We start from the raw sequence: 25,084 nt of genomic DNA, 5'->3' as shown, positions 1-25,084 counted from the left end.
CGCCAGGCTCCTCTGTCCATGGGATTTCCCAGGCAAGAATACTGGAGTGGGTTGCAATTTCCTGCTCCAGGGGATCTTCCCAACCCAAGGATTGAACCCACGTCTCCTGCATTGGCAGGTGGGTTCTTTACCACTGAACTACCTGGGAAGCCTGCCTCCAAGAGCAGGGAGGGGAACGTGTCCTCCTTCCTCAGAAGCCAGGCTATCCAGCCTTGGGCGACTCTGAGGCTGATGGCTGGTCATCAGGGTGAGGCCTGCCAGGGTCTGTGAGCAGTGTAACTGGCTTCCAAGAAGGAGTTCGACCTTAGGAGTTTCCGCTTTGCTCAGTGGCTCGAGGCCCTTAATTCGCTTCAGTCCCATCTCTTGACAGGTTTCCTTGAGGTGCCTGGGCTGCCTCCCCCAGGGACCTTCCTTTTGTCCTTGGGTTCTCACGAAAGTGAATGACCCAGTGTTCCAGGCCATTTCCACAGGACTTGAGGTGAAGGGTTTCTGGGCTCTGTGTGGTCCTGATAAGGCAGGCCTGGACAGGCTTCACTGGCTTCAGTCACAGCTTGGCTCACTTTGCCAGAAAAGGGAGGGCCGGTCCCACAGGGCACTGGGGTTATACCGACCCTTAGACAGGGTTTGCCCAGGGACCATGGCTGGGTAGGAATGGGGGTGGGGGTAGAGCAAAGTGGTATGACCTCTATGACCCAGGCCTCAGGTTGGCCGGGGTCATAGAGGATGAGACAGAGGTGGGGGCAAGCCCCACCCAGCCTTGTTGTTGTTCAGTCTGTAAGTTGTGACTTATAGACGCTGCGACTCCATGGATTGCAGCACACCAGGCTCCTCTGTCCTGCACCATCTCCTAGAGTTTGCTCAAACTCATGTTCATTGAGTCGATGATGCCATCCAACCATCTCATCTGTTGCCCCCTTCTCCTCCGGCCATCTATCTTTCCCAGCATCAGGGCCTTTCTTTCCCACCCAGTCTTATCCCTCCACTTCTGCACCCCACACCACCCTCCTCCATGTCTCTGAACTGCATCATTGCCCCTCCAGTAAGTGGAGGGACCAGTCAATCAGCTGTGTGCTGTCCAGCAACTTATTTAAGCTTTCTAAGCTGTATTAAAAAAAAAGCAGGGGGTGGGGGGGCAGATTCTAGAAAACACTTACCCAGAGGATTTTTGGAAGGTTAAATAGGAATGCTCCTCGTATAATACCAGACACTCAGAGAGTGTGCAATACACATCACTTTCCTCTCTGCTTTCTTCTCTGTAACAGTTTTGTGCCCATTGCTTTGCTCTATCAGGGAAGCTAGGCAAGCTGGCAGTTCCCAGCAGGAGTGGGGAAGCCACTGTTTTCTCTTTGTGCCCAGAAATACTGCTACCAATGGATGGCTTCCCCCACCAGGTAACACTGGAGTATTGAGACCCTGGGAAGAATGGATGGATGGACAAATGCTGCTGTGGAGGAGAAACAATGTCCCCAAAGACCTGCCCTTTACCCAGACCCACCAAGGACACCTATTCTTCATGTCACTGCCAGTAAAAATTTCCAACCTGCAACCTCAATCCAGTTCAGTTAGAATCTGTGGGGGTGTGGCCAGCTTTGGGTATTGTTTAAAAGTCCCCAGGTGCTTCTAATGTGTAACCAGGGTTAAGAACTACTGGTCTACTCCAACCTCCCCATTGCAGAGATAAAAACACACAGAGGGGAGAAAAAAGTAATCTCAGAAAAGTTAAAAGTAATAAAATATTTAAAGGGACAGGCAGAATTTAGTATAAAGTAGGACCCTAAAAATCCAGCGCATTTGTGCTCAGTCGTGTCTGACTCTTTGCGACCCCATGAACATCAGGCTCCTCTGTCCACAGAATCTTCCAGGCAAGAATACTGGAGTGGGTTGCCATTTTCTCCTCCAGGGAATCTTCCTTACCCAGGGACTGAACCCTTGTCTCTTGCAGCGGGTTGTTTTTTTTTTTTTTTTCCACCACTAGCGCCACTTGGGAAGCCCACCCCAAAGAGGGAACCAATTATTATTTCATTATTTCTATTATTGCTCTAGATGGAGCTGGCATCAGCGACAAATGACTTGCAAAATCACACAGGCCCTCATGCTTAGAAGGGGCCTGTGTTGGTTTAATGCTGTTGTTGCTGTTTCGAATTTTTTTAAGTTTTTTTTAAATAAAGGGGTCCCACATTTTTGCACTTTGCACTGACCCTGGCCCAAGATCATACAGCTCTTAAAAGCAGAGTGGATTATCACCCCATTAAAGAAAGAGGAGGAACACACTTGAAGCAAAGAGGCTTGTTGGTGTGGGGCTGGTCTGGGTCCACTCCCCAGGGAGGTTCCTTCTCTTGTTCATTCCATCACAGGGAGGACGCTGGTCTTGCCTCTCTTGGAGGAAGTAGGGTAAGAGTTTCAGAACTTCCTCTTACTAGCTGTGACAGGCCCTCTGAGCCTCAGTTTCTTCATCTATAAAAGGGAGGGAATAATGCCTGTGAAATATTGTGAGGCGTATCCCTCTAGATGCATGACTGTCCCTCTCAGTTCAGTTGCTCAGTCGTGTACAACTCTTTGTGACCCCATGGACTACAGCACGCCAGGCTTCCCTGTCCATCACCAATTCCCGGAGCTTACTCAAACTCATGTTCTTCAAGTCAGTGATGCCATCCAACCATCTCATCCTCTGTCATCCCCTTCTCCTGCCTTCAATCATTCCCAGCATCGGGGGCTTTTCCAATGAGTCAGTTCTTTGAATCAGGTGGCCAAAGTACTGGAGTTTCAGTTTCAACATCAGTCTTTCCAATGAATATTTAGGACTGATTTCCTTTAGGATAGACTAGTTGGATCTCCTTGTAGTCCAAGGGACTCTCAAGACTCTTCTCTAACACCACAGTTTAAAAGCATCAATTCTTCAGTGCTCAGCTTTCTTTACAGTCCAACTCTCACATCCATACATGACTACTGGAAAAACTATAGCCTTGACTAGACGGACCTTTGTCGGCAAAGTAAGGTCTCTGCTTTTTAATATGCTGTCTAGGTTGGGCATAGCTTTTATTCCAAGAGCAAGTGTCTTTTAATTTCATGGCTGTGGTCACCATCTGCAGTGATTTTGGAGCCCGAGAAAATAAAGTCTGTCTCTGTTTCCATTGTTTCCCCACTTGCCATGAAGTGATGGGACCAGATGCCATGATCTTAGCTTTTTGAATGTTGAGTTTTAAGCCAGCTTTTTCACTCTCCTTTTTCACTTTCATCAAGAGGCTCTTTAGTTCCTCTTCACTTTCTGTCAACTCTAGATGCTGGAAATCTATAACTCCCCACCATGTGCTCCAAGTGCAGCCTTGGCAGGTCCTTTTCTTTCCCCCTGAGAGGCCCAAACACATTAAGGTCCCAGACTTCAGCTTTTCTCACACAAACTAAAACAGAAGCAATCGTGGGGAAAGTTTTCATTCTGGAGCAGGGGTGTAGGCGGCAGAGTCCTTAAGGAAGTGTTGCTGCTACTGCCCTCTGGTGGTAATATATCTGTATCTGCACAAATTCGTAACATCCTTTGCTGAGGCTGCTGATGCTGCTAAGTCGCTTCAGTAGTGTCCGACTCTGTGCGACTCCATAGACGGCAGGCCACCAGGCTCCCCCATCCCTGGGATTCTCCAGGCAAGAATACTGGAGTGGGATGCCATTTCCTTCTCCAATGCATGAAAGTGAAAAGTGAAAGGGAAGTTGCTCAGTCGTATCCGACTCTTAGCGACCTCATGGACTGCAGCCTACCAGGCTTCTCCGTCTATGGGACTTTCCAGGTAATAGTACTGGAGTGGGTTTGGGGAAATACAAAGATGCTTGATAACATACTGCTGCTGCTGCTAAGTCGCTTCAGTAGTGTCCGACTCTGTGCGACTCCATAGACGGCAGCCCACCAGGCTCCTCCGTCCCTGGGATTCTCCAGGCAAGAACACTGGAGTGGGTTGCCATTTCCTTCTCCAATGCATGAAAAGTGAAAGTGAAGTTGCTCAGTCGTGCCTGACTCTTAGCGACCCCATGGACTGCAGCCCACCAGGCTCCTCCATCCACGATTCCATTAAAAAAAAAAAAAAAATTGATGTTGATGTTTGGTAGAAACAAACACAATACTATAAAGCAATAATCCATTAAAAATAAATAAAAAATAAAAGGGAATAGCACAGTAAAAAAATAACTGATTGCTACTCTTCTAGACACTAGGGATGCAAAGACAAATAAAACACAGTTCTTGCCCTCACTGTAGATGTGAAACAAACTCTGAAAGAGATAGCTTAAATACAGTACAACAGGGCTTCCCTGGTGGCTCAGCAGTAAAGAATCTGCCTGCAATGTGGGAGGCCTGGAGTCAGTCCCTGGGTCGGGATGATCCCCTGAAGAAGGGAACGGCAAGCCACTCCAGTTTTCTTGCCTGGAGAATTCCACGGATAGAGGACCCCAGCTGGCTACAGTCCATGGGGTCAAAAGGAGTCAGACACAACTGACAGACTAACACTTTCACTTTTCAAATACAGTGCAATGTGATGTTTTAATAAAAACAATGATTCCTGACTTCTGGTTCCAGACAAAATGGAGTAGGCATATTTATTTCTGGTCTTCTGACTAGTAAAAGCTAAAGTTCCCCTGGACATTCTATATAAACAAACATAAGAATATCCTGAGAGTTTGCAAGAAGAGGCAGACTGGCCAGACCTCTTGAGACCCAAGAAATGACATAGCAGTGTGTACTCTGGGTTTCCTTTATGCCTTTCATATCGAACTAGGTACTGGAGAAGTGGCAATCTAATAAAGGATGCAGGCAAAAAAACCCAACAAAACCTGCTCTCTCTAGTCAAAAGAACAGGAAAGGGACAGGCTAGTAAGAGAGAAAAGTTTTAGGCAATAATAAATCACTTCAGTCTGGCCAGAATTTAAAGAAAAAAAAACACAACTCGATGGCTTAGCCCCGTAGGGAGTCTACAATTCCAGACTTGGACATCATGAGGTGGCCCCCTCCCTGGTCAGAGTGGCATCAGAGAAGGCCAAGTGGGGAGCTGGAATTTTTTTTTTAAGGGTATGAGAGGATGTTTCTTTATTTACTCAGGGCTGCGCTGGGTCTCTGCTGCTGCACGCAGGCTTTCTCTCGCTGCAGCAAGTGGGGGCTACTCTGTATTTGTGGTGCTCAGGCTTCCCACTGTGGTGCACTCTCTAAATATGTGGGCTTCTCTTGCTGCCACATTGTCTTACTATAGAGAGAGGTTGTCTCCTTTCAGTCTAGGTAGATATTCAATGCATGTATTAAATTCTTCCTGCTTTAAATACCTAGCATGGTTTCTGAGTCCTGCACTGAACCCTCAGCCCTTCTTTTTCCAGGCTTCCCAGGTAACCTTCATCACCTGGATTTAACCCCTTACCGCTCCGTATTTCCCCTAAGACCCCATCTCCCACCCTTCCTTGAGCCCCTGTAGTGTTTGCTGGAATGGCAGTGCACCGTGAACAAACTTATCTATGTCCTCAGATCTTCACCTTCCTGCTCTTTTGGAAACCCGGCTAACGCCTGCTGATACTACTTCCAATGTAGTTTCCCCAAGTATGGGCCCTTTTCCCTCTCCCACCACTCATTCCACCTGGCCTGCAGGTGGGGGGAAGCTGTCCTTTTCCCTTCCCCAGGCTTTCTGATGTTAAACTGTACCCTATCTCCTTGTCACCGTCATCTGTAGATCCTTACCTCGGTCACTGAGCATTTGGGCCACAGGCTCTGTCTCTCTCTACCACTGCCCCTACTTCAGCATCTGTGAAAATGATCCATCCAACATAGACCTCTCAGTCGGTCTTCCCAAGTTCCCCAGGCTCCCTTGCAGCTAGAGGTAGTGCTGTGTGACCCACTGAGACTGAAGTCACAATCTGATGGTGGGATGGATTCTGTGAAAGCTTTGCTTTCTTGCCTTGGGATCTGCTCTCTTCTTCTGACCTTGAATACAATTGGGGTATATTGGCCAACCCAATAAAAGAGTAGAAAACAGGGAGAGAAAGAGAAACAAATATTAAATAAAGAAACTTTAAGGGAGATTGCTGAATGCAGCAGGGAGAAGAAGTGCAGAATAGCCAGATCCCTGTCATTGTTCTAAATGAAGACCTAACCAATCAACTTTACTCTTAAAAGTATTCTATAATAAGCCCCTCCTTATGAAGCTGATTTTTCAATCTAGGTTGTAAGCATTGTACCCTGGGAACCTGCTTTTTGGAATCTGAATTTGATCCCATTTGTGATTCTGCTGTGTATAAAATCATGGAGACTCTTCAACTGCTCTGAGCTTCAGTTTCCTCTATTTGTCAAAGCAAGAGTCTAATAATAACTCTTTAGAAATTAGCTTGGTGAATAGGGAGCAAAATCCTGTCCTAGGATTTTTGCACCTGCTCTTCCCTCTTCCTGAAACCCTCTGCTCCCAGATGTTCACAGGGCCTCTCTCCCTTTGTGTCCAAGTGGCTTCCCTGACTGCCCTATTTGAAACTGCATACTCCTACCTACTCTATGTTACTTCTTCCACCTAATTCTACTCCAAAGCTTTTATCATCACCTAACATCGGACACGACTGAAGCGACTTAGCAGCAGCAGCAGCAGCAACATATATGTTACTTCCTTCTTTGGCTCTCCCTACTGGAATGTAAGCTTCTCAGGGCAAGGACAGTTAGCTCTTTTGTTCCCTGTAATGATTATTTATTGAATGAATGATGAACAGGTGTGCGTGTTTTTAGTAAGCAAGATCCTCTGGAGAAGCATTTGGCTACCCACTCCAGTATTCTTGCCTGGAGGATTCCATGGACAGAGGAGCCTGACAGTCTACAGTCCATCGGGTCCCAAAGAGTCAGACAGGACTGACTGACTTTCACTTGACAAATTAACACTAAAAAAATGTTTGTTGCTTTGACAGTCGATGGATTAGGAAATGTCAGGGAATAAATCTACTAAGCATCTTTAATGGTCTTTCTTGAGACAATTGGCTCAGAGAATCTCAGGATTGGAAGAATATTTAAGGTAGCCCAGTTCCAGATAGAAAGTTTAGATTCTCCTCTGCTGTTAGAACCAATAATAGGAATCTCTAGGATCTAGAGCCACAACTTTTTCTACAATTGAGGATTCTTCTATTTGCAACAGAAGGATCCTTTTCATCAAGAATATTCTCCCTGAGAAGGGACATATGTATACCTATGGCCAATTCATGTTGATGTATGGCAGAAACCAACACAGTATTGTGAAGCAATTATCCTTCAATTTAAAATAAATATATTAAAAAAAATATTCTCCTCGAATGTAAAGGCAAAATAAAAAAAATATAGAACTGTAGAAAACTTGGAAAATGCAACAAAAAAAGCCAAAACAAACCTTTAAAACCATCACCATCTTATTACCAGATACACTTAAATTTTCCCTACACAGTATTAACAGTTTAAAAATATATATGCAGGTAGACAGAAAATTTTGGGATCTCATTGCATGTGTGGTTTTGCGGTCTTTTTTTCATTTAACACTACGTATAAAAACATTAAAATTTGCACGATGTTCCCCCTTGGAAGTGTACCATAACTTATTTAATCACTCAAGCCGTTTCCTTTTTTTTCCTCAAGTTAAACTTTTATCCCAATCTTCAATTACCTTCTTCGACAGAAACGCCTAGAAACTAGGGCAAAGAGACTGAACTTATAATTTCTAATATTTTTTTCTTAAATTAGAGAAAGCTTGTCTTCGTCTTCAGATCCCACTTCATAGAAAGTTTAGGGTGGCTTACAAATCAATTCAATTCAAACTACCCCAAATTCTCTTCCCCTACTATTTTCAAGGTCTTAGTAAATACCTCCCGCACAAGTACTGCTGCTGCTGCTAAGTCGCTTCAGTCGTGTCCGACTCTGTGCGACGCCATAGACGGCAGTCCACCAGGCTCCCCCGTCCCTGGGATTCTCCAGGCAAGAACACTGGAGTGGGTTGCCATTTCCTTCTCCAATGCATGAAAGTGAAAAGTGAAAGTGAAGTCGCTCAGTCGTATCCGACTCCTAGCGACCCCATGGACTTCAGCCTACCAGGCTCCTCCATCCATGGGATTTTCCAGGCAAGAGTACTAGAGTGGGGTGCCATCGCCTTCTCCGCCCACACAAGCACAGTCCTCCAGAAAACGGAAACCTAAAGACACAGGCCGCAGGCACCACCTCTTTAAATTTTAAAACGGAGGCTCAGGCCAATGAACGTTAAGTTTTTCCCGGAACAAAGCGTCCCGCCCACAGTCCCGCCCTCCACCAAGCAAGCCCAGGTCTTCTCCACCGCTCTTCCAATCAACGCCAAGGATGAAAGTTACTCGCGTAACTTACGTAAGGCAAGCGACCAATTGGAGCTGAGTTTGGGAGTTAGCTCCACCAATGCCAGCGGCCCTTGGAGAGCGCGGGAGCTTTTCGACCAGAGTCCCTGAGAGAAGCGAAGGATGGCGCTGGTTCCCTGAAGCAAGGGCTTAGGAGAAAGCGGCGCAGGTCCGGTCTCGAACCCTGAGGCAGTGGGGCGGGAGACATGGCCTGCTGCCACAACGTAATGCTGCTGCTGGACACCGCGGGAGGCGTCGCTGGTGAGAGCCTGGTCCGGCGAGCTGCCCTGCGCCTTCTCACTTACCTGAGTTGCCGGTTCGGCCTGGCCAGGGTCCGCTGGGCCTTCAGATTCTTTGACTCTCAGGGGGCGCGGAGCCGGCCTTCCCGCGTCTCTGACTTCCGAGAGCTGGGGGTCCGCTCCTGGGAGGACTTTGAGGAGGAGCTGGAGGCCCGGCTCGGGGATGGCGCCCAGGGCGCCCACCTGCCCGGCCCGGCGCCCAGGGCCAGCCACACTCACAGCGCGCTCATGGAGACGCTGCTAGACTATCAGTGGGACCGGCCCGAGATCACGTCGCCCACCAAGCCGATTCTGCGTAATAGCGGGAGAAGACTGCTGGACGTGGAGGGCGAGGCCAGGGAGGCCGAGTCTGCGCTCGGGGGCTTTGTCAACGCCGTCTTCCTCCTGGCCCCCTGTCCGCACTCGCAGAGGGAGCTGCTGCAGTTCGTGTCCGGTTCCGAGGCCCAGGCCCAGCGCCTGCCGCCTACTCCTAAGCAGGTGATGGAGAAGTTGCTGCCCAGGAAAGTCCAGGAAGTCATGAGAACTCGAAAAATCACCCTCTACTGGGTGGATACCACCGAATGGCCAAAGGTAAGATTAAAAGGTGCACTGGTTCTAATGAACCAGAACTTGGCAAGTGTCTGCCGAGCAGCCCCTGGACCCAGAAGGAGACTAACATGACCAACAGGTGTCCCTTCCGAAGGAAAGTCCTGGGGTCACAGCACATCCCTACAGTCATCACACCGGGATAGGTAGGCCCTGAATACCTACTGAGTCAACTCATTTGAGGACCTTCACTATTTAGGTCCTATCTGTCTTTCCAGACTTCATTTTTTTCTACACATGACTCATGTTCCAGCCTGTCTGAAACATAATCTAGTTGCCCAACAGATCGTCACAGCTTGTACTGTCTTAGTCACTTGAAATGCCACTGCTCTTTTGTGCCAGTTTAAAGACCCAGGTTCCATCGGGTCTGGAAGATCCCCTGGTGAAGGAAATAGTAACCGACTTCAGTATTTTTGCCTGGAGAATCCGATGGACAGAGGAGCCTGGTGGGCTACTGTCTGCTGCTGCTGCGTCGCTTCAGTCGTGTCCGACTCTGTGCGACCCCATAGACGGAAGCCCACTAGGCTCCCCCTTCCCTGGGATTCTCCAGACAAGAACACTGGAGTGGGTTGCCATTTCCTTCTCCAATGCATGAAAGTGAAAAGTGAAAGTGAAGTCTCTCAGTCGTGTCTGACTCTTAGCGACCCTATGGACTGCAGCCCTGGACCAGGCTCCTCCGTCCATGGGATTTTCCAGGCAAGAGTACTGGAGTGGGGTGCCATTGCCTACTGTCTATGGGGTGTCAAAAAGTTGGACACGACTGAGTGACTAACAGTTTCAGTTTTTCATTCTTTAGGGCCTTTGCCACATGGCAGCTTACTCAATCTCAACTTCTGAATTGCCAAACACGTTTGTGGCACTTACCCTTTCTCCATTATATGTTCCAGGTGTGCAGTCACCCACCTTCCATCAAGTTTAAAAATAACCTCAGAGGCAGCCACACATCTCTCTCTTGTCTCCTGTGTTAGAGGTGTTGAGGAAATATTTGTTGGCCAAATGAACAAATTCTTACCTACTTACAGTCCTAAATGGCTAATTTGAATTTTTGGTGAGGCAGTGGATCCCCTGCTGTAGTTAAGTGCTGTGATAAGTATATATTTATATGTCCATTATTTTCTTCTGATCACTTTACATTGTCAGTTAATAATTTAATTTGAGGAGCCACTACATTGTGTACCCACTACATTGTTTTAGCTGCTGGGCAGGTGGTGGTCAGCCAGGTGGAGTTTACCTTCTGGGGGAAGAAATATTACACAGGGAAGGTTAACAGATGAGCAAGTGAGTGATAGGATTTCAAATTATGCTCGAGAATAAAGCTGAGTAAGAGGCTGAGGGTGGGGCAGAGGAGGTAGAAGCTGGAGGCAGTGGTACGTAGGTTAGTAGTCAGGGAAGACCTTTTTGAACAGAGAATGGAATGGTGAAGGAGGAGGAATGTGATGTTGGGAACAAACATTCCTGGCAAAGAGAACATTCCAGTGTAAAGATCTGAGTGGAAAACGAGCCTCTTTTGTTTTAGAAACTGGGTATGCTGAAACCTGCTAGGCAAGGGGCAAGCACCAGAGTAGAGGAAGTTAGAAGGTAGCAGAGGCCTCTCTGTAGGGCCAAGGTAATAAATTCAGATTTTGTTCTGATTGGGAAAGTGGCTTAACCAGATGAAAGATGTGATTGCATCTATTGGAAACATGTCTCTGAGGTAGAAGTGCAAGGCTGCAAATGGGAAATGAGATACTTAAGACAAATAATGATATACTGGGTTAAAATTTCCGAATTACTTTTACATATAAAGCCCAAGAAAGATGTAGCAAATGCCAAATAAGCCAGCAGTGACTTGTCAAAGAAAAGAAAAAGGCAAAAATGTTTAAGGGGGTGGTAAACATTGATGGAGAAGATGGAATCCTAAAAGTGTTTGTGAAGACAACGAATTAGGTGTTGGACACAGTACACAACGAATTAGTGCTCGATTTGGGATAATTGATACTCAATCACATCAGAGAATCTGTATTCTGAAATTGTATTATATCAGATGTTGGCTAGAAAGAAGTCTTAGCAGAAAGGGCTTGAAGATTCTTTTTTTTTTTTTTTTTTCAGAATGATATTAAAATAAGTAGGTTGACAGTGTCTATTTAAATATTTTCCCAGGTTTCACATTCCATCACCTGCAGAGGTGGATCTTCTCTGAGCCTTCCTCCATTTGTTATGTTATTTCCTGTGAGAAAAAGCCCATCAAACAATCTTAAGCTTTTCTGGAATTTTTTTTCTAGTGTAGATCTAATTTTTCGTATTCAGAAGCCTCTGCTTTGCCATACTGCAAAGGTGAAAGGGAGACTTGCATTCTGTCCTTGGGGAGCTCTCACAATGAGAGGAGAAAGAAGAGAAATTCCAGGGCCTGCCTTGCGGAGTTTACTGTCTGGGAAGTAGAACTGGGAGAAACAGACTCAGGGAGAAGGGAATCCAAGCACATAGAACTCTTGCAAAGACATCAGTTAGAAGGGAGCATGAGAGGCCCTTCTCACATTTTCAACCTTATGCTTCTGATTTACTCAGTGCATACCATGCTGGACACAGGAGCCTGGCGGGCTACAGTCCACAGGGTCAGAAGAGTTGGATACAACTCAGTGGCTAAACCATATCACCACCATATGCTGATATGCTGAATACTGAGTGCACCATTTGGGAGCCAGACAGATGTAGTCCCTGCTGTCTTGGAGCTTATAGTCTTGTGCACATTTATAAATTCCTAAATTTGAAACTGCCACTAGGACTTGTCTATTACTTAGTCCATAATATGCATAAAAATAAAAACATTGCTATATTCTATATGTATACTGGTGGTTTTTTTTTAGTCACGTACATCAGTTCAGTTCACTCACTCAGTCGTGTCCGACTATTTGTGACCCCATGAACTGCAGTATGCCAGGCCTCCCTGTTCATCACCAACTCCCAGAGTTCACTCAAACTCAACGTCCATCGAGTCAGTGATGCCATCCAGCCATCTCATCCTCTGTCTCCTCCTGCCCCCAATCCCTCCCAGCATCAGGGTCTTTTCCAATGAGTCAGCTCTTCGCATGAGGTGGCCAAAGTATTGGAGTTTCAGCACCAGCATCAGTCCTTCCAATGAACACCCAGGACTGATCTCCTTTAGCATGGACTGGTTGGATCTCCTTGCAGTCCAAGGGACTCTCAAGAGTCTTCTCCAACACCACAGTTCAAAAGCATCAATTCTTCGGTGCTCAGCTTTCTTCACAGTCTAACTCTTACATCTATACATCACCACCAGAAAAACCATAGCTTTGACTAGATGGACCTTTGTTGGCAAAGTAATGTCTCTGCTTTTGAGTATGCTTTTGAGTATGCTCTCTAGGTTGGTCATAACTTGCCTTCCAAGGCTAAACGTCTTTTAATTTCATGGCTGAAGTCACCATCTGATTTTGGAGCCCCCAAAAATAAAGGCCGACACTGTTTCCACTGTTTACCCTGTTTCCCCATCTATATGCCATGAAGTGATGGGACCAGATGCCATGATCTTAGTTTTCTGAATGTTGAGCTTTAAGCCAACTTTTTCACTCTCCTCTTTCACTTTCATCATTCAGGTATGACCTAAATCAAATCCCTTATGATTATATGGTGGAAGTGAGAAATAGACTTAAGGGACTAGATCTAATAGAGTGCCTGATGAACTATGGACGGAGGTTTGTGACATTGTACAGGAGACAAGGATCAAGACCATCCCTATGGAAAAGAAATGCAAAAAAGCAAAATGGCTGTGTAAGGAGACCTTACAAATAGCTATGAAAAGAAGAGAAGCAAAAAGCAGAGGAGAAAAGAAAAAGATATTCCCATTTGAATGCAGAGTTCCAAAGAATAGCAAGAAGAGATAAGAAAACCTTCCTCAGTGATCAATGCAAAGAAATAGAGGAAAACAACAGAATGGGAGAGACAAGAGGTCTCCTCAAGAAAATTAGAGATACCAAGGGAACATTTCATGCAAAGATGGGCTCGATAAAGGACAGAAATGGTATGGACCTAACAGAAGCAGAAGATATTAAGAGGTGGCAAGAATACACAGAAGAACTGTACAAAAAAGATCTTCACGACTCAGATAATCACAATGGTGTGATCACTGACCTAGAGCCAGACATCCTGGAATGTGAAGTCAAGTGGGTCTTAGAAAGCATCACTGCGAACAAAGCTAATGGAGGTGATGGAATTCCAGTTGAGCTATTTCAAATCCTGAAAGATGATGCTGTGAAAGTGCTGCACTCAATATGCCAGCAAATTTGGAAAACTCAGCAGTGGCCACAGGACTGGAAAAGGTCAGTTTTCATTCCACTCCCAAAGAAAGGCAATGCCAAAGAATGCTCAAACTACCGCACAATTGCAGTCATCTCACACGCTAGTAAAGTAATGCTCAAACTTCTCGAAGCCAGGCTTCAGCAATACGTGAACCGTGAACTTCCAGATGTTCAAGCTGGTTTTAGAAAAGGCAGAGGAACCAGAGATCAAATTGCCAACATCCGCTGGATCATAGAAAAAGCAAGAGAGTTCCAGAAAAACATCTATTTCTGTTTTATTGACTATGCCAAAGCCTTTGACTGGATCACAATAAACTATGGGAAATTTTGAAAGAGATAGGCATACCAGACCACCTGACGTGCCTCTTGAGAAACCTACATGCAGGTCAGGAAGCAACAGTTAGAACTGACATGGAACAACAGACTGGTTCCAAATAGAAAAAGAAGTACGTCAAGGCTGTATACTGTCACCCTGCTTATTTAACTTCTATGCAGAGTACATCATGAGAAACGCTGGACTGAAAGAAGCACAAGCTGGAATCAAGAGTACCGGGAGAAATATCAATAACCTCAGATATGCAGATGACACCACCCTTATGGCAGAAAGTGAGGAGGAACTAAAAAGCCTCTTGATGAAAGTCATGTACATTTATGTGTATATTTTTAGTATTTCTCTATTTGACTGCTTGTGGTCTTGGTTGTGACATGCAAACTCTTAGCTGTGGCCTGTGGGATCTAGTTCCCTGACCAAGGATCAAACCTAGGCTCCCTGCTCTGGAAGTGTGGAGTCTTACCCACTGTACCGTAGGGAAGGCCCCATGTACATGTATTTTTAACCAAAGCTAATGTCCTTCTCAGCTCCTTTTTAAAGTTTTACTTACTAAGAAAGTTTTAATTTGCTAAGAAAAAATTTTTTTCCTGGTCTTCTGGCTGAAACAGTTTCAACACATTTTTTGTTTCCCTTGGGCAGAAAATCCTAATCAGAATCTATGATACCTGAATTAGCTTACCACTCTCTCCCTTAGCCAATGAGCAAGGGTGTGGCTGTCTTGGTGGTAACATTAAATAACAATTGATTAGTCTATGGCAGCGTTTTCCAAAGTGACAGGCACAACCAGAGCAAAACATTTGCAGTACATTGCTTATCTTCACCGTACATGATGTGTTCTGTTGTGCTCTGATAATTTTCTTTCATGGCTTTTTTCCTTTAACTACTGTTCCTAAACTGTTCAATCGATTCGTCCAAGTCCATCAGGGCCATGACCCCTACGTTAAGAGCGCTGTCAGGAGAGTCCTGGGTTCTTGGACTGGAGTGTCGTTGCCTTGCTGTGAACCTGGGCACCCTTATGCCCCTCTTTGAACTTTGATATAATCAAAAATGTGGAGATGACCTGGAATGCCCTTCTGGTTTTAATTTTTCACATTCACATAGCAATTTATGGTTTACAGTTGTTAGCTCATCTGTGAAGTAGGCAAACCAGCACGATCAATGTATTCTAGGGGAGGTGCTCCTTCATGTAACAATGTGTGCTAAGTCGTGTCTGACTCTTTGTGATCCCATGAACTGTAGCCTGCCAGCCTCCTCTGTCCATGGGATTCTCTAGGCAAGAATACTGGAGTGGGTTGCCATTTCCTCCTCCCGGGGATCTTCCTGACCCAGGGATTGAACCTGCATGTCCTGCATTGGCAGGCAGCGGATTCTTGCCACCTGGGAAACCCCGTAGTGCCTGAATATTGTACAGTATATTGTGGTTCTGAGTTAAATTTTACATGTTATTGCTGTTTTACTCACCCCACGCTTGGCTTTAAGATCAACAAAGATAGGGACTATGTTTTGCTAATTCATGGTTTTATCGACTTGGGTCCTTGGACTCTGTAATCAACAGAAATTGGTGAGAGGCTAGATGAAAGATTCAGTCTAGGTTTTGCTGGGACTTGTACTGCTTGAGGGAACAAGAACAAGAAACAGGTGCCCTTAGGAGACAGGCAGGGATCTGGTTTCTTACATGGGGTGCCGTGGAGCAGATGGGGGGGTTGGGTGGAGGTATAGCTTGGGTGGACTGTCCCCCTACCCCCCCAGGTGGTGCTGTGTACAGGATCATGCTCAGTACCCTGCTTTTGCTCTCAACACCTCAGAGATGGCAGTTGATCTGTGGCCTTTTTGTATCATATTGTTCAGAGTTGCCCTGGCTGCATACAGCTCCTTTTAGTCCCTCATAATTTCTCTGAATTCGTCTGTCCAGGTGCACTCACTCCAATAAAGGGTCCCAGGTCCTAGCCGGGCTCAGTGGCACATATGGTGGCTCAATAAAAGTTTGTTAAAAGAAAGTTGGATGAAGAGTCAGCTATGTGTGATGGAGTAAGGAATGCTTTTACGGGGACAGCGGGGTTTGAGCTAGATAGTGAAGTATAATGAGTATCCAGTTGGTGAAAATGGAAGGGGAAGACACAGCAAACAGAACCAGCGAAAACATGGAGACGTTATAAAATATGGCATGTTCAGGAAACAGCAAATGGTTCAGTGTGCCCGGGACGTAGGAACGAGTGAGGGAAGGATAGTGTCTTTGCAAAAGTTGTTTAGAGCTGGGTTTAAAGGGCTCTATCACCATTACAGTAGGGCAATGGGAAGCCTGTATGAGTCTTCACAGAAGTAGCATGATTGAGTATGTAGTTTTTAGAATACTTAAAGGAGGAAAGATTGGAGGCAGAGTACAGACTCTGTAGGCTACAGTAAGAGTCCCAGTCTTAAGTGAAAACACTAAAGATAGGACTGAGAAGACCTGTTTGTTCTCCACGCAGACCTGTGGGTGGTAACCCTCTAAGGGAGATGCTCCTGCCTCACTCTGGTGACACCTGGCTGTGGTTGTGTGGTGGAGGACATGATTGTTCTCTTTTATTAATGTGTAATGGTTTTGTATTTCTTCTAACATTTTATGATTTGTCCCTAGTGATTTGCATCACTTCTGTTCCTTGACAGAAGATAGAACTTGAAGTGCTGTTTTCACTGAATAGGTGCTTTCTTAAAGGCCTATTGGCAATGGCACCCCACTCTAGTACTCTTGCCTGGAAAATGCCATGGACGGAGGAGCCTGGTAGGCTGCAGTCCATGGGGTTGCTGAGAGTCGTACACGACTGAGCGACTTCACTTTCACTTTTCACTTTCATGCATTGGAGAAGGAAATGGCAACCCACTCCAGTGTTCTTGCCTGGAGAATCCCAGGGATGGGGGAGCCTGGTGGGCTGCCGTCTATGTGGTCACACAGAGTCGGACACAACTGAAGTGACTTAGCATAGCATAGCATATACTGCATTTATTCCTGGGCTGTGTACTAATGGGATGTGTGTGTGTTAGTTGCTCAGATGTGTCTAACTCTTTGCAACTCCCATGGACTATAGCCCGACAGGCTCCTCTGTCCATGGGATTCTCCAGCCAAGAATACTGGAGTGGGTTGCCATTTCTTTCTCCAGGGGATCTTCCTGACCCAGGGAGCAAACTTGTGTCTCCTGCATTGCAGGCAGATTCTTTACTGTCTGAGCCACGAAGGAAGCCATGGTAATGGGATGCTGGCCATTATTTATGTTTGGTTCAACCAATGCATGAATTATATAATTTGATCCTTTAATGTACATATCTACTTTCTCCTGATTTCCCTTACTTTTATGAATGCCTTTTGTTGTTCAGTTGCTCAGTCGTGTCTGACTCTTTGTGACCCCATAGACTGCAGCACGCCAGGCTTCCCTGTCCTCTACCATCTCCCAGAGTTTGCTCAAACTCACATCCATTGAGTTGGTGATGCCATCCAACCATCTCATCCTCTGTCATCCCCTTCTCCTCCTGCCTCCAATCTTTCCCAGCATCAGGGTTTTTTTCCAATGAGTCGGCTCTTTCCATCAGATGACCAAAGTATTGGAGTTTCCACTGCAGCATCAGTCCTTCCAATGAATATTCAGGGCTGATTTCCTTTAGGAAATTGGTTTGATCTCCTTGCTGTCCAAGGGACTCTCAAGAGTCTTCTCCAACACCACAATGAATACCTAATTTACAATAACCCAACATTCTTTGTAATTTTCATTTTAGCTCTGGGAATCCCCAGACCACCTTGGCTATTGGACAGTATGTGAACTGCTCTACCATGTGGGAGGCACCGTCTTGCCATTTGAAAGTTTCAGCCAGGATTTTACCAAAGCTGGGGAAACACTGCTCAGTGGTGAAAGAAAGCTGTCAAGTAAACCTCACCTCTCTTCATGGATTTCAACTCTGCCAACTGATTCCACTTTAAACTGTTTGCTCTATAATTCTCCTGAGTATGAAGCCTCATTTCCACGGATAGAAGGAACATTATTTTTCCCTGTCGAAGGTAAGCAAATACTGTTTGGGGCAGGGGTAGTGTGGGGATGGAGTGGTTGGTCTGGTGTCATTCATTTCTTCAAGGCAGGCCGATGAATTCTTTAGAATTTAGAATTTCTAGCAGCCTAGGCCCTCCGTTAATGCTTGTAATTAAAAGATGTCTAAGCCAAATCAGAGATACCACAGGAAAGGACTGAAGTCTGGTACACTGTAAGCCCATGCAGAAAGGACAACTGAGTGATTTTAAAGGGTTTTCCAACTTTTTGCAGAGTTGTCAGGTGCCGAAGCGAATGAGTGGTAAGGTTTCACTGTCCTATATATGAGATTGATACATTGAAGACCCTAGAAAATCAGTGATTGACTAAGAAGACATAACAAATTAGTCAGTTGAAGTAGAAAATGGTGTTTATTACCATAAAGAGCCAGCATACAGGAATCTTCATAAATTTGCTTTATCATATGATTTGCCATATAGTGAATCATAATTTCTGAATCATTGTATATTCAAGCAATATTATATAGAGATATAAATAAACTGTATTTTACACGATGGGCAATTTAAGGAAATTTCAAGAGTATTACTTAAGCAGGTTTGTCTTACATGGTCTTTAGAATTTAACCTCATAAGATAGGATGTGCTGTATTTTATGGATTTAAAAAGCAGCAGATTTCCTGTGTGTGTATTGCTTGAATACTTATTTCTAAGTCATAATTATTGAGTTCTGACATCAATCACACCCTTATAATTCCTGTCACATACAGCTTTTCCTTATAGAATTTACTATGATAGCCTGTTGATGATAGAGTGGGGGTTGAAGTGTAAACTAAGTGATAATACTGGTACCTCAGCTGGCAGTGTAATTTTTTTCTTCTTAACCTTGCATCTCTTTTTAGGAGCTACTTCTTTTATTAGAATTTCAATATCCTATATTCCTCACAGGTAAAGAGCTTCAGGAAACATGGACAGTCACGCTAGAGCCCTTGGCCATGCATCAGAGACATTTTCAGAAACCAGTCAGAATTTTTCTAAAAGGCACAGTGACCCAGTGGTCCCTCCCAACAAGTGGAACTTTGGGCACCGATAGCTGGATGCTGCAAAGTCCAGATGGAGACAGATCAACTCAGAGGATGTTATTTCAGCACCTGGTAAACAGGCTGACTGCTGAAGAGTTACATCTGGTAGGTATCTTCCAGGTGGTAAGTTATTCTGGTCTAATAACACGGGTAAAGTGAAATAAGTGCATTTGTAAAATGCCAGGGAGCCCCCTACATAATACAGTCTCAATGAAACAGGTGCTGTTTTTGCAAGTAATATAGAGTCATGATAGTGCTTATTATTAAAGAAATAGCATATAGAACTGCATGTAACCTTGAATCCAATTAAACTAAATTATATTCACATAGGGAAAAGGTGGTGGGCCAGATGGAATAATTACATTAGGGAAGTGAAATGATAGGTGGTTTCTCATTGTTTTTAATACATTGTATTATGTATTTAGTACTTTTACATAATAAATTCATTTTTTAAAAAACTCTACATTGTAAAATTAAATATAATAGTGTACAGTAGTTATACAAACTTATTAATGTCTTCTGAAGCAGAATTCATGTATACCCAGATTTGATAGAAAAGTGATGGAATTTTTTAACTCTAGCAAATTCCTTACTTTACTTCATCTTTTGCCTTTGTAAGCTCAGAAGGTTGCTATCTTCTGCATTCCATTGTGAAACATTCCAGAGGAAAACTGGGTAGTCGTTTGGATGGGTGTTGTTCTAAGAGTTGTGTACTCCGACAGAGCACTGGGGTCAGAGTCAGGTGACCTGGATTAGGTCTCAGCTCGGTTGCCCACCATATGATCTGAATAAATCCCCTCAAGTGATAGAACTGATTCCTGTTTAAGAGCATGAATTTTGAATTCAAACACGCTTGGCTTCTGCCTTTTATTAACTGGGTGACCTTAAGCAGGTTGCTTATTCTTTAACCTCAATTCCTCCTCTATAAAATGGGGATTAGTGTTTTTTTTTTTTTGACCACACTGTGTAGCATGTGGGATCTTAATTCCCCGCCCGGGAATGGAACCCAGGCCGCCTGTAGTAGAGGCTTGGAGCCTTAACCACTAGACCACCAGGGAAATCCCAGTAATCATTTTTACGTCAGTGGTTATGAGGATTCTGTGAGTTGCAGTAAGTACATAGTAAGTGCTTAGTATATACTTCTGGTGACTTAGGTTTTTGTCTGTCAATTGAGGGATTGGGATTATAGGATCAGTAAGTTCAGCTCCAGCACCAGTATCCCCCAAGTCCCTTTCAGTTTTCTCCTTTATGTTAATCACTGGATGACACAGTCATCCTTTTACTAAACCACATGCTTCTTTAGACACATGTTAACGGTGTTCTCAACTAATTAGAACTTCTCGTGTAGGTTGCCAGTGTGGACCCTGGCGAAGGCTGGCCCCCCATCACTGGAGTTATTTCTCCCTTCTCCGTCGGTGCTACAGTTCTCACCTTGTTCTGCACCAGGGAGACTGAGTCTCAAAGACATCTTCTCCAGACGGTTGTGGCAGAGAGCCCCCAGGACTCAGCTGCCCTTTTTTCTGAGGTTGTGGATGGTGTACTCAAACAGATTGACAGTTCTCTTGAAGTTCCTGCTACCTCAGGTAAGCTTCTGAACCAGTAACTGGCCTACTCCAGGTCAGTGGTTTACCATCGTTTCTAGCATCATAACCTTTTTTTCAGTATGCTCTTAGTAGAACTTAGTATCCGTTATAGAACAGGTAAAAGTAGCTACAGTATTTCTGGCAGTTTTAAATCATTTATAGAAATCCTGAAGCTTCTGAGGAGGTCAACGGCTCTGTAAAACCTTTTTGAAATTGGAAGTATAAGAGGAAACCTAGTTTTTAATATGTTTAATAAAGTGCATGTAAATCTTAGGGTTCTGTCTACCTTCTACTTTATTGCATTGTTACTAATAGGGTACAAACCTTATTTATGCCAAATAGATATAAATAGAATCAATTTGATATTTCTTCCATTCATATTTACTCAGTAGATATTTGTTGAGTGCCTGATGTCAGGCTCTGTTCCGGCTGCTAGGAGAACATCAGAGAACAAAATAAAGGTCTCTGTTGTCGTGAAGCTTACCTAGTCAGGGGAGACAAGGCAGGAAACTCAATAGGGAAATTATGTAGTGTGTTTTAAAGAGTTAAGTGCTGTAGTAATAGAGCAGAGAAAAAGGAATGGGGAGTCTTAAGGGATGGGAGAGTTACAGTTTCAAACAGGCCTTGTTGAAAAAGTGATATGTGAGCAAAGGCTTTGAAGGAGGTAATAGTGGCAAAAGTCAGTGCTGAGGCTTGTGTGTCCAGTGTTTGAGGAACAGTGAGGAAGCCTGTGTTTGCACACTGATCATAGACAACAAAGGCCTGTTGGAATTGGTTGTGCAGTTGAAGGAACGTCATTAATACTGCTGCTTTGGAATTCCTCTGGAAGAACGCAGTCAGTTGAGAGGAGGAGCAAGTGCTTGGGAGTCTCTGCTTTCTTCTAATGCCTCTTCTGTTCCATCTCTGCTCGTTTCTGTAGACCTGCCTGTCCCAGAATGGGCCCAGCAGGAGCTTGGCCGCAGTGCTCCCTGGACTTCGGCTATTGTGGAGAAGTGGTTTCCTTGCTCTAACCTCAGTGGAGCCAGTTCAAGTTTGATGGAGTCATTCTGGTAAAACTTATTTATTTCTCTGGGTTTTGATAATCAAAACCATCTCTCAGTTGTCTGCATGCGAGTTTGTTGTTGTTTATAACAAGCCACATTGCCTGAGTATAGTCCAGTAATTTTAAAAACTAGTTACAAATGGAGAATGTTGTTTACCAGGTACAGAGTTTGAGTTTTACAAGGTGAATTCTGGAGCTGGATGGAGTTAATGGTAGCACATTAGGAATATCCTTAATACCAGTGATCTAGGTGGTGATTAAAAGTGATGAAGATGATAAGTTTATGTCGTGTATTTTATCAGAATTAAAAATTTAGAAAAGGTTAATTACAAAAATAAAATACTCTCATAGATGTCAGAAAATATTTAGTATTAAATCTCAATAAAAAAGAAACTGGTGTGATGCAGCTAAATTTATACGTAAAGGAAAATTTACAGACTTAAAGCATCTTCTGAAGAAGAAGTAAAAACTAGTTAGATGAGACACGAAGTTGAGAGCACACCAAAAATTTTAAAAGCAATAATGAAAATAAATAAAAACCTAGTCATAGACTTGGGTACCTCTGGGAGAAAGGAATGGGAAGAAATTGGGTTAGGCTTTCTCTGTGTCTGTCATGATTGATCTTCATTTAAAAAATAATCTGAAGCTCTGATAAATTAACAGGGAGAAAAAAGCAAACCTTTCTCACTATTAAGGAAATACCAACACACTTAGGGAGAATTAGTCTTTTTCAGATCTACTGCTTGTATGAACTAATTCAACTAATGTCATCATAACTTTCTCCTACTTTTAGATCAGATGATATCAGATAATAGAAGATAATGAAATAGAAATTACACATTTTGAAAGTTGTGCTATTTTCATTATTTCCTTAGTGACTGTAATTTAGCTCTTGGTGGTAAAGCAGTTAATAGCTAATCTCCCCTGCTCTACTTCCTTCCCTGCTCATCAGTCCCAAGTTAGTTTACTAGAGTGTGAAAGACTTATTCAAAAGTTACTCTGATACTCACTACACGGTATTACATCATTGTGTACTTTAATGTATGGACACTGGGTAAAGACTATGGAAGCCCAGAAGTGAGTGAAATAGTTGCCATAATTAGACATGAACCCTAGGATATGAAGAATCTTATTAATGAAAGTCAATATTGGGGCTTCCCAGGTGGCTCAGTGGTAAAGAATCCACCTGCCAATGCAGGAAACATGGGTTTGATCCCTGGTTGGGGAAGATCCCATATGCCATGGAGCAGCTAAGCCCGTGTGCCCACAGCTACTGAGCCTGTGCTCTAGAGCCTGGGAGCTGCAACCACTGAGCCTGTGTGCTGCAGCCACAGAAAGCCCAAGCGCCTAGAGCCTGTGCTTCACAGCAAGAGAAGCCACCGCAGTGAGAAGCCTGCCTACCACAAGTAGAAAAGAACCACGCAACAAGGAGGACCCAGCACAGTCAAAAATAAATAAATTGTGTGTGTGTGTGTGTATAAAGTCAATACTGGATGCCCTAATACATTAATGGTTTTGTGAGCAGGTAACTTCTGTCCCTGAATTTACTCAAATCATAAATGATAAGAGGGACATTTTTCCTTGTGGGGACCTCTTTTGAGTAGCTTTCGAATATTGTTGTCGCTTTGTCTTTAAAGCATTTTGGAAAATCAGAATGTCACCTTTATGCTTGACATCTTGACTTACTCACAGGTTACTACAGGCTACCTCATCTGCTAAGGAGGAGCCTTCCAAAACTGAGAGTGACTTGACACGCGGCCTCTCTGAGCTCTACCAGAGAAAGTCTCGTGAAGAATACAGTGTATCCAGTCAGGAAGACAGCAGAAAGAAACGTAAGCATGTAGATAGGCAATTTCTTACAGTCTTTTTTGACACTGTATGTTGTAAATATTATTTATTTGTCTAAGCCGGCTCTTAGTTGTGGCATGTGGGATCTAATTCCCTGACCAGGGATGGAACACGGGCCCCCTGCATTGGGAGTGCCAAGTCTTAGCCACTGGACCACCAGGCAGGTCCCAACACTGTATGTTTTAAAAGATTGATATTCCCTAAAATGAAGTTGAAATGGTAACTGAATAAAGGTCAAGTTCTTCTATTTCACATCTGAAAATAATTACATTAGTACAACAGTGATTTTAAAAGTCACCCACAATCCTTCCTACCTTCTTAATGACTAAACCATTTTTGGTTTTAGTTGTAACAGAAATTTAAATGGCAACTTTGTGTGCTGTGTATAGATACTTGCTCGTCTGTTCCTTTGGTTTTTTTTTAGTTACTGTTCTATCTCATTGCTTAAAAAATTGGCAAATTCCTTATGTTGCTGAACATGTAGATTGTTTTCAGGTTTTACCATGGTAAATACTATAGTGTATATCATGTATGTGATTTATCCTCTGAGTGATTTCCTTGGTATACATTTCCATGAACAAGTTACTGTATCAAAAAGTGAGGAAAAGGGAGCTCTGGGTGTAGACTGCTGGATTGCCTTTCAAGAGTTTCATTGCACTCTGTGACTATTGGGTAACACCAAAATGAGTCTGTTTGGCATTTTGTCTCTTGTCTGTTTGGCATTAGAGGTAAAAATCATCCAATTATGTTGAGATATTTAGCTCCTAAACTTCAGTTAAAAGAGCGCTTTCCACCCTATTGGTAGCAAGAATTACCCAATTCAGATCATTCTGAAGGGATATACTTCATCTCAGTATTCTTTCGCAGAATATTTAATCTGAATTAAAGTAGTTCTTGATCCCATGGAAGTAAAAGTTATTTTACTTTTCTTCCCATGATGTTGTTTTGGTAGGAGGTGTCCCTCGCACTCCAGTGAGGAAGAAGATGAATACCATGTGCCGTTCCTTAAAGATGCTGAATGTTGCAAGACTGAATGTAAAGGCTCAGAAATTACATCCAGATGGCAGTCCAGACACAGCTGGGGAGAAAGGGATCCAAAAGACAGCCAATGGGAGAACAGCAGATAGACTGGAAAACAGAGGAAGAACACTGAGAAGTTCTAAACCTAAAGGTATTCCTTAATTCCATTGGATTTTGATGCCTACACTCATGTTTACTCTTCCATACGCTCATATTTTTAAGCTGTAATCATATCCTTCACTTAATGAACATTTATTAGATATCTGCTACATGTCCACAAGTGTGTTATGGGGAGTAAATAATTTCCTCTCCTTAGATTTATGATCCAGTTACAAATAATAATGAATATATATATGTGTGTGTGTGTGTGTGTATACATACACACATCTCTCTACACAATGAATTGGTAAAATGAATATAAGAACCAAGAGTCTGCAACTGAAAATACTTGTTCATTTTAGAATTAAAGACATACTAGGAGCTGAGAAAGGAAAGGTCATTGTAGGGAAGAACAGGTTGAGAAGGCTTTTAAAAAGCCAGTGGAGCCCAAGTTAGACTTTGAGGAATAAGCAGAGATTAGAAGGCAAAGACAAAAAAGAAGTGTGTGCCCAATGAAGGATTAGTATAAGCAAAGTCACAAAGGAGGTCTGTGGCCTGGCCATAGGACA

The 25,084-nt window shown here is 43.8% G+C and overlaps 1 protein-coding gene and 1 long non-coding RNA gene across 2 annotated transcripts in view; one reads left to right on the top strand and one right to left on the bottom strand.

The window, feature by feature from the left end:
• Positions 1 to 1,719: 1,719 nt before the first annotated feature.
• Positions 1,720 to 8,197, bottom strand: LOC147349659 (uncharacterized). Its single transcript, XR_015150071.1, has 3 exons — positions 8,054 to 8,197; positions 5,705 to 5,947; positions 1,720 to 4,040 (listed from the first exon to the last, which is right to left on the bottom strand). It is a non-coding gene; the product is annotated as an uncharacterized LOC147349659 (long non-coding RNA).
• Positions 8,092 to 25,084, top strand: part of TICRR (TOPBP1 interacting checkpoint and replication regulator) — a 44,237-nt gene continuing 27,244 nt past the window's right edge. Inside the window, exons 1-7 of the mRNA XM_086364599.1 lie at positions 8,092 to 9,194; positions 17,580 to 17,859; positions 18,790 to 19,028; positions 20,272 to 20,506; positions 21,426 to 21,555; positions 23,241 to 23,380; positions 24,349 to 24,567. Of these exons, the coding sequence (XP_086220725.1) occupies positions 8,532 to 9,194; positions 17,580 to 17,859; positions 18,790 to 19,028; positions 20,272 to 20,506; positions 21,426 to 21,555; positions 23,241 to 23,380; positions 24,349 to 24,567 (1,906 nt within the window). The 5' untranslated portion in view covers positions 8,092 to 8,531. The remainder of the gene's footprint in view (positions 9,195 to 17,579; positions 17,860 to 18,789; positions 19,029 to 20,271; positions 20,507 to 21,425; positions 21,556 to 23,240; positions 23,381 to 24,348; positions 24,568 to 25,084) is intronic.

This window comes from Bos grunniens, chromosome 21, assembly GCF_055505025.1.
Source record: "Bos grunniens cultivar Pamir isolate PY7600 chromosome 21, Bosgru_T2T1.0, whole genome shotgun sequence".
Taxonomy (NCBI): Eukaryota; Metazoa; Chordata; class Mammalia; order Artiodactyla; family Bovidae; genus Bos; species Bos grunniens.
This window is presented reverse-complemented; position numbering and strand designations above follow the sequence as displayed.